Genomic DNA, 9,808 nt, shown 5'->3' on the forward strand with positions numbered 1-9,808 from the left:
GCAGATTCCTATCACATAGTTGGCTAACACTTAGCAAATTGTAGCCCAGGTTATCAACTAAAAGAACATTATGAACAAAAGTCTGGCCATTCTTACCAACATCACCAACTCCAATAGTTTTGGCTTTATTATCGTCTCCAAAGGTAACCTTTCCACTTATTTTTGGCTTGAGCTTGATGAACTGGGATGCATCACCAGTCATATGTCTTGAGCAACCACTATCTATGAATCATTTTGATTCTTTAACAATGTTCACCAGTTTTACCTACACAGAAGTCCACAATATAATGTTTGGTACCCATTACTTTTTGGGTCCTTCATGGTTAGTATTATGTCTAACAATCCACATGCATCTCATTCCATTTCTCATGTTTTTCTTAACATAGCAGTTGCTACTCATGTGATCAAATTGACAACAAAAATTGCATACAGTTATTAGATCAATCAAATGAACAGGTTTAATAAATTTGACTTGCCTTCTCCTGTAGATATTAAACTCATTTTTACTATAATTCAATCTTGTCTGATGAGTGTTAAGATGAGGTTCAGTGTTGTTTTTCTGAAGGCAGGTCTGTTTTATTTGTTGCAACAATTGACATAAATCATCCATCCTCCTATTTAGACTGCATTGTTCACTTCTGAGTATGTTACAGAATCTTGTCCTTTTGTCAAGTTCAGCAAGCACATCAGTTTCAATCCTTTTCAGGTTCTCATTTTCATGCTTAAGACCCTTGTTTTGTTGAAAAAAATTTGCATTATCTTGTAATAGAAAGCTAACTTTCTGTTTTAGTTCCTTGTTTCTAACATATGATTCTTTTAAACTGTTGTGCATTTTTTCTAGAAAAGAATTAACATCTTCATCAGAATCACTATCACTATCAGTTTGAGAGTTGCATTGAATTACCTCTTCATCTCCAATGGCCATGAAAGCCACTTGAGCAGATTCTTCTTTTTCCTCAACTTCACCTTCTAAGTTGCAATCATTCCAGGTGATTTGGAAATTGTTGAACTTTAGTTTTTCGTTCAACCTTGTTCTTCTTCTTTTTCTTCATTGGACACTCATTTGCATAGTGTCCAGGTTGGCCACATTCAAAACACTTGTCAGTTTGTTTTTTGTTGAATTCCAGCTTTCCTTTATTTCTGAAACTGTTGGTCTGATTTGGAAAGGAATTGCTATGTCCTCCTTTTCTGAATCTTCTCTTATTGAATATTCTTTTGAAGCCTCGTGTGATGAGTGCAATGTCACTGTCATCACCTTCCATGTCATCTTCATCAAGTGAGATTGTATCATCTTCTTCTTGTGAGGTCTTCAGAGCTATGTTTTTTCTAACTTTTGTGTCTTATTCTTCCTACACCTTAGACTTGAGTTTTAACTCATAAGAGATTAATGAATTTATAAGGGATTCAATAGATAGAGTGTTCAGATCTTTGGCTTCCTCAATGGCAGTCACTTTGCTCTCCCAATCCTTTGACAGAGCATTCAGAATTTTTCTGTTTTTCTCACCTAGAGAGTAATCTTTCTCAAGAACTTCAAAATCCTTAATAAGATCATTGAATTTGCAATACATCTTGTTGATGTTTTCGTGAGGTTCCATTTTGAAGGATTCATACTTCGTGACCAGAATATACTTTTTCTGTTCTCTCACATTTTCACTTCTGTCGTGTATTTCTCAAAATTTATCCCAGATTTCTTTTACAGATTTGCAGCCCTTGACTCTAACAGATTCGTTTGAGTCTAAAGCACTGTACAGAACGTTCATCGCCTTGGCATTTAGAGTAAGATGAGTTCTGTCTTCAGTAGTTAGTTCCCTTCTTGTTTTTTATCTCGGCCTGTTCGTCTCTGCATCAATAGTAGAAGCATCAAACGGTCCTTCATTGACAATAAATCATAGCTCAATATCAATAGATTGTAAGAAGATGATCATCCTCTCCTTCCAGCTCATATAGTTTGACCCATTGAACATAGGAGGTCTGGTGACAGATTGTCCCTCAAAGAACATGACATTGTTGGTTGTCATTTTTTACTCCCAAACTGATTGAGCTTAGCCTCAAGGAGACCAAGTTCTGATACCAATTGTAAGGATCGAAAACAACCTAAGAGGGGGTGAATTAGGTTAACTAAAAATTAGGCCAAGATATGAGACACCTTTCCTCCTTTTCTTTGACCTGGATTTCTTTTTCAAAGGAACCTTACTGAAAACCAGTTGATGGATTAGTACAAATAGTTTGTAAGTAGAACAAGTAAGCAATTTATATCAAGACAATAAATGAGAGGATGGAATTTGCAAACCAAATTTCAAACTTGACTAAGTTTGAACAACACTTTGTATATGTATCAAGCTATTTCACAGTAGATCAACTTTCAACCAATCTCTTGTGTACAAACGAAGGATCATTTCCTTCTTGTCTCAAGTCTCACTCGAACAAGCAAAGAAGTTTTACAATCACACGGATAACCCTCACAAAGCTACACTATTGATGAAATTAGATCACACTTGAAAAGTTAAAAGAAGATTACACAACTAAGAGTACAAATATTTTTTTTGGAGTATTCACACACTTGAATCACTCAAGATCTGATGTAAACTTAATGTGTAAAGTTCTTCTGAGGTGGTTGACTTTGTTCTTTTTATAGGAGATCAAAAAATTCTTCAATTAATGCTGTCAACGGGTAGAAGGCATCTGAAGAGTCAACTAGTCATTGGTGCTGTCGGACGTCCGGTAGTCAGTTTTTATGCGTCCGAGCGAGGTCAGTGAGTTCGAGAAATTTTCTTGACCCACTTAGGACGTCCGATCCCTTCTCGCCATGCGTCCGAGGGTAAGATGCAAACTTGGAGGTTCCTCTTTAATTCTTTCGGACGGCCGATACATCCAAGATGTTGCGTCCGAAGAGCAGCAATGCTTGTCGGAAGTCCGATGCTCAGGTGTTGAGCGTCCGATCGTGATCAGTAGTTGTAGAAGCCCTGGATTGCCTTCTTCGAACGTCCAAGTCTGAGTTCTTCATTCGTCCGAAGATACTCAATGGATGTCGGACGTCTGATACTCTCCTTTTGTGCGTCCGACATCTTCCTCAGTGCTTTTCACTTTTTTTATCTTCATTTTGTTCTAAGACCTCAGACCTGTTTGGTGCCATTTCTGAAAGGATTCTCTTCAACGATTATTAGTAACATCCGTTTGTTTGCAATTCATATCTTTTGATGATTAACAGCAAGAACAATATCTTCAGAATGACAGTTGTTTCTCTATCAGAGCGAAAAATTGGCAATAGAACTTTGATAACAGTTCAAAGAAAGCATACAAAACTCGATGAAAATCTACTCCATAACAGCAACTCCCCTTACAGTCTTGATCTTCTCTATAATATCATTTGCCTCTTCTTTAGTGATACCTTGCTTAATTAAAACTGGTACTTTCTCAACTAAATCTTTGGCTTCCTTCAACCCCAAATTTGTGAAAGCACGAACCTCTTTGATCACCTTAATTTTTGCAACAGCATCAAACTTTACTAACTTGACATCAAATGCAATTTTTTCGACATTTTTCTTCTCAGCCTTTGAAGACCCAGCACCAGACCCTCCATAAGGACCCAAGTCCATGCCCTCCACTAAAACTGGTTGAATCTTAGGATGCCTTAGTCTGTCTCTAAGCGTGGGACCAATAAAATTACGCTCTTTCGGAGACAGGGCTGCAATCTGCTCTACAAGCCGAATGATCTTATCTGAAGGTGGGGGTCTAGGGCCATAAGGATCATAGAAAGCAAGATACTTGTGTCTTACGGGCTTTGATTTGGGATCCCTGGGAATGAAATCAGGCTGAAATGCACGAGACTGTAGAGGGCCAGTAACCACACGAAGAGCGGGATAGCTACGCAAGGATTTGAAAACAACAGAAAGCTTCATGGTTTGAAGATAGTTACAAACAAATAAATACTGAAGGATGATTTCTGGTGAAGCAGTGCCCTTTGGCTCTTGTAGCACTAAATGCTGCAAATGAATGTAATCCTTCCTTCCTGTGTAGAAGCTTCACATCCTATTTCCAGTGAGCTTCTCACCTGAAGAAGAGAAATGGGGAAGATGTCAATCTCATTCATATTTTCAGGGACTATCATCTCATTCTGGAATATGGAAATCCTACTGGTATAAGAAGACTAATCAACAATATGACATCTAGTATTACAAGCCGTTTACAACTCATAAATTTTCAGTCCACCAATCTGATGTCATTGTCTACCATGCTTGATAAATATCTTTTGCATGAATGTGCATTGGGAAAAAAGACCAAACGCAAGAATGTTTTGGTAAATGGTAGCATCCTAGGAATTGACTTCCATGCATATACCTAGAGCATTGCAGACTAGGCATACAACAAATAAATAGTAAGCAACGTTTTTTTGGATTAAGTTTGGTATTAGGCTGCATTCTTACTTGCAATCAAATATTACAAAGGAACAATCTTTAAAGAGAGTGGTCGACTTATGGAATGAACCTAACCCTTATGAAAAGCTAATGTGCAAAATATACCAATCGATTCAATATTGAGTACCCTTGAAATATTTTCTTGTTCAAAATCCAAACTATCCAATGTCTCAATAGATCAAAGGAGAAAGAAAAACTAGGAAAGGCATTCGAGGGCTTAAGTAAGGAACAAGTGCAAGTACTTTCAGATTATTTTCATTCATAGTTCACTCATATGCAAAAGAAACCTTAACAGCCAACTTAGGGAACAAATTTTACATCCATCTTCATTCGGGTTTCAGACCAGTTCCAGCCAAAAAATAAAATAAAATAACTCAGGCTCCAGAACTAACAATTTCATTGAACTTCAATAGGTCTAAGCACAAAATAAAATCCAATCACCAGAAACAAATTGTTATGACAAAATATAAACTTTATGGAGAAAAGCTAACCACCAAGAAATAAAGAACTCCTGAGAGACACAATAAGGCATTAGCAACGAAAGGTTCACAAGCTACAATCAAGATCAAGAAATTAAAACATAAATAAATCATCCATTTAACAGGGGGAAAAAAAGCCTTCATAGCTAGATAAACAAACAAATGAACTTACCAATTTTTTGTTGATTTTGTAGGTTGCACAAACGAATACAGAGAAGGACAGTGAGAAGTATCTGCGTGTGCAAACGCGAATAAGAACCCTGACGGATATTTAAGTGCCCGTTTTGCAATAATGCCCTTTTTTTTATTGATTTTACTCTTTGGCCCCGTAAATTACTTTACCAGTGTCTGGCTCCTTTATGGCTTTCCCAATTGCCTTCTTTTATTGTTTACCCTTTTTTTTAGGATAATTTCAAAAATCTATGAGGTTTCTCGCAGCTCCTTGAGGTTTGTAAAATTTTGCTTACCTCCTCTGTGAGTTTGACGAGACTAAATATTCTTATCAAATGTCATAAATTGACAATAACACCTTTGCTCTTAATAACTATTTAACCAAAAAGTCAAAAAGTAAAATTGTTAAACCAAAAAATGTAGATTAAAACAAAAAATGAATTGTTATCTAATAATGGTCTATATTTCTCTATATAGAGATCGTGGTGGGACAGCAAAAGATGTGGATAAATTAAATCTATTTAGAATCAACCATTCAGGAGGATTTTGGTGAGTAATTAATACCTTGAAAACTTTCATAGATAGTTATACGAAAGTCAAGAAATTTTTTGGGGAAATACATTTTAATACATGATGTAGTTTAAGTTATGTTAAAAATTAAAATAATCTCTTCATATGTGTGAATTCTTCAAGGTGTAAATTTTGTTTTGTTCCAAAACAACTAAAATAACTAGTTTAAGTTAAGAAATTTACAATTTATAAAAAGTTAACCTTATTTTATTTTTTATTGTTGTTGTAAACTTTATAAATTAAATTGTTGTTGTAAACTAAAATAAAAGTATTATCTTTCTTGCATTTCCTCAAAGGGGCTAAAATGCTACAATGAATATCAATTCAAAGGAGTTAAGTGAGATTTTAAAGACATCAGGAGAGTTGAGTGATATTATGAGAAACCTCAAGATAGGTTTCTGAAATTATCCCTAGTAATAGTTATTTAGGGAAATGAAAAAGGGAAAGAGAACCTGAGAATGAAATAGTATGTTTTATTATTATTTTTCTGAATTACTTTACATGTTTTATTACTTTTTTTCGAATTTCTTTATTTATTGTCTTTTTTTAACTTAATAATAAGAGATGACCCCTAGATGAGAAGTTCAAGAATTTGGCCTATATTTCTAATTAACAATTTAAGGTAGTATCTAGTACCTCAATTTTATTACTCACAATGCCTCATCTCTTTCATGTCCAATTTCGTGTTCTTTTTTGCTTAATCCATTTTTCCTATCTTTTTTTGTTTGTAAATATGTCGATAGCTAAATGAGAGTGTGCTACTTGTCGGTTTCTTTCTTATTTTGTGCACCAAGGTAGGAGGTAAAGTAGTACCCAACTGTTAATTTTGTGTTTAGACTTCTTGCTATTTAATAATTGATGATAATCATAGAGCAATGGAATAAGAATTAGTACATGTGAACAATCTTAACCACTCAGAAGATCAACTAAGGCACTAACGTCGAAAATGGCAAATCAATAAATGAATCAAAGCCATCCACTACCTTGAGAGCTTTGTCTTTCTTTTTTCAGCTTTTACATGGAAATGGCACCCTTCGGGCATCTGCCATCTTTGGTAAGGACCACCACGCTTGGACCACAAAGAGTAGTACAATAAGAGAATTGCAATAGTTGGAATTTATTACTGATTCTGATGAAGGTTGAAATGTATTACAATAGAGTAGTACAACAAGTATAAGTAATGGTTGGAATGTGTAACTGGTGTTTGGATTGCAAATTTATCTCAAATAATATTTCGCTTGCATCATAAACACATTTTTCAATCCACCTTTTTATATTTTCAACTAATTTTTATCTCACATACATCACATCACAAAAAGTGCTACATTAATTATTTTAAATAATATTTCAAATGATACTCTATCCAAATACACTAGACACACTCAGTATTCAAATAATTATTCCAAGGTTTGCAGCAGGAATATTTTATGTGGCATAACATTAATCTAGGCTACTTGCGAGCTATCCCATAAACCTGAGGATTTGCTATTGAGGCAGAAGACACAAATGCCCGCTGAAGTTCAACAGATGAGAAGACCGCTTTAGCAATAACTTCTCCAGTTTTTCTAGTGAAGTGACAGCCATCAGCAACAAACTGCTGCAAAGGATCAAGAATCCCTTGGAAAAATCTCCGAATTGTTCCATCTGCCAGCAAAACAGACAAATCAAGGCTTTGACGTTATAATTCAGTTAGATGGAGGAAGTACATCTTTATTACCTTCTGCTGCTACGTGTTCCACAAACACACAGAGCCCACCTGGCTTTAGCACCCTCATAATCTCTGAAAACAATTACTAGAATGTGTATTAGCCCCTGCTATCTTCTTTTCCACTCGATATACACTGAGCAGTACAAACCTAGCCACTGAGGCGTATATGACATGTTCTTCCAACAAGAAGTAGACCATTCATATTTTCTTAAGAAAAACCTTTAGATGCTGCATGCTAAAATTGTAAATTTTATCTACCAAAGTTTGAGTGTCTCATACAGGAATTAACCTACCTTGCAGCGCCAAGTCAACATCTTTGACAGAACATAGGACAAGTGTGGCCACTACAGCATCCACAGATGCATCACCAAGGGGCAGAGCCTCTGCAACCTGCACAATTCAATGGTCAGACACTCCCATTGCAAAATTAACTCCGAGGGATAAATGACCTTTAAATGAGCTGTGACTAATAAGTCTGCAACAACAGACGGAAGAGGCATCTAAAGTGGATCGTTGACCAATATCAACACCAAGAAAATCCTAAGCTCAAGCCAAAAGCATTTGACAGGAACTATATGCAACTGCCTAATCTCAAACAGACAGAGCAGATATCTTGGCATCTGATGTCCAAGATATAACTTAAATGAAGGAAAGAAGCTTTCATAAATGAAGCAACTGGGTAAATAAGGTAAGACAGGAAAAGCTCATAAACGAGGCATAAAAATCATCATTTCTTGCACCATAAGATTAGGTATGTGCACCAGTCATATCAACTTTAGATGAAAACCAAGCATGCTATCGACATACACAAATTAGCTTTTGGCTGTGGCCTTCTGAAAACCAAAATTCAGCTTTCAAACAGTTAATCAGCCATGCAAAGATACTGTTATCTTGCAGACATGAAAAAGACATCGCTAATAGAAGCCATCTGATTCACCATAGACAGGCTCATACTGCTTGTGTAAATTTAAAGTGAACTACGCCTTTCTGGTGGCTGCTGTGCATTTGCTACTGGTGGTAATAGAGGCTTTTGCGAAGAAGGGAGTACTTCAGGAGTGTATCTTCTTGTTAATGAAGAAGAGATAAATGAGCTGCCTAAACGTGATAACGTAGGCGTCCCCAGGAAGTTAAGACTTGGAGATGGTACACTGCTGTATAAATCGATGGACTGCCTGATACAAGGATATGAGATACCAAGCATTATCAACCAGAGTTTGAACACAGTCCAAGTGAGATGACTAATGTAACCATTTCTCAAATATATAATCCAGTTGTGCAAGTTTAAAACAAATTAACAAAGAACCATTGGAATTGATTCTAAATCTTAAAAGCTAAGAGCCAAATTATTTGCAGCTGGTAGAATTGCACATGAGGGAGTGATGGTTGTACTCTTGATCAAACCAGTATGTTTTATCCTCTCCAAAAACAACTGAAAACTGATGCAAATAAGAAACGCTGGTACATGATTGGAGGAGGAGAGTGGATCTCTGGCACTTATTTCAATCAAAATATCTAGCAAACGGTCTAAAAGTTGGTATAGTTCTGGCCAGATGTTATGACACACCAAAGTTTTGGAAATTGGTTCAGTCTAAAGCCCATGAAATGAATACTCTGGATGTGGTTTGGAAACTTCTCTTCCAGAATCAGCGGTTCGATGAAAGGTAATATCCAAAATATGGTTTCTACCATTGATAAATGTAGTAACGACAAATACAACTCCTTCACTTCCAAAGATGGTTCACAGGGATTAACCACCAGTCCCTCATGACGAAGGAAAATCTTTTCAATAGAGGCAGTAGTCAGCAATATAAGTGCATCCTACCAAGTTCCGCTAAGCTGAAGAAGGATCCAGGGAAGACATAAAATGCTCTGGCCTTTTGATAACATTACATAGCCTACCTTAAGCCCATAGCTATCCTTTACTGATGTTACTGGATCCATTCAAACTCATAAACTATTGATATTCATGGCCGAAACAGAATGAAAATACTTGAAGAAGCTCCAAAATATGAATGATGAAAGCATTTCAATCCCATTTCTAAATATCTCTCCTAGCCAAAAATGAATAGGTAAAGCTAAACATCCGGTACCATATAAATATAACAGCTTTCAAGAAACCAAGTGCTTCACTGCTAAATACAGAATCTGCAGAACAAGAACAGAACAAACGTAGAGAACACCATAGCTAGATGTAGAAAGAAACAAATATAGATATGTGCGATAAGATGATACCACCTGTAAATTTGAGGCCAAGAGGTGGTGATAGATTTTCTCTCCGGCCTTTCGTCCTCATTATCATTAGAATAACTGCTAGAATCAGAATTATTTCCATCTTCACTATCTTCTTTCTCCAGTGCCTAAAATCAGTGCTAGCTGCAAAAAAGCTAAGCTCTTCAGAAGCCTAAAATCAGAACAAAATTCGCTTAGCATCAGAGGCAGCAACTAAAGTACAGAACAAAAGAGAG

The 9,808-nt window shown here is 36.2% G+C and overlaps 2 protein-coding genes across 3 annotated transcripts; both read right to left on the reverse strand.

Moving 5' to 3' along the window:
* Positions 1 to 3,235: 3,235 nt before the first annotated feature.
* Positions 3,236 to 3,899, reverse strand: LOC113751435 (50S ribosomal protein L7/L12-like). The gene has a single exon (XM_027295452.1). It carries the CDS (start codon positions 3,897 to 3,899, stop codon positions 3,315 to 3,317), a length of 585 nt encoding a protein of 194 aa, XP_027151253.1. The 3' UTR covers positions 3,236 to 3,314.
* Positions 3,900 to 6,940: 3,041 nt separating this feature from the next.
* Positions 6,941 to 9,572, reverse strand: LOC113772126 (methyltransferase-like protein 7A). 2 transcript variants are annotated; one of them, XM_027316792.1, is made up of 4 exons: positions 9,434 to 9,572; positions 7,637 to 7,733; positions 7,353 to 7,415; positions 6,941 to 7,279 (listed from the first exon to the last, which is right to left on the reverse strand). In XM_027316792.1, exons 1-4 carry the CDS (start codon positions 9,434 to 9,436, stop codon positions 7,086 to 7,088), a joined length of 357 nt encoding a protein of 118 aa, XP_027172593.1. In that variant the 5' UTR covers positions 9,437 to 9,572; the 3' UTR covers positions 6,941 to 7,085. The 2 variants fall into 2 exon arrangements, with proteins under 2 accessions (XP_027172593.1, XP_027172522.1); XM_027316721.1 differs by lacking the exon at positions 9,434 to 9,572 and adding an exon at positions 8,151 to 8,287.
* Between the last annotated feature and the right edge of the window lie 236 nt (positions 9,573 to 9,808).

This window comes from Coffea eugenioides, chromosome 1 (assembly GCF_003713205.1).
Source record: "Coffea eugenioides isolate CCC68of chromosome 1, Ceug_1.0, whole genome shotgun sequence".
Taxonomy (NCBI): domain Eukaryota; kingdom Viridiplantae; phylum Streptophyta; class Magnoliopsida; order Gentianales; family Rubiaceae; genus Coffea; species Coffea eugenioides.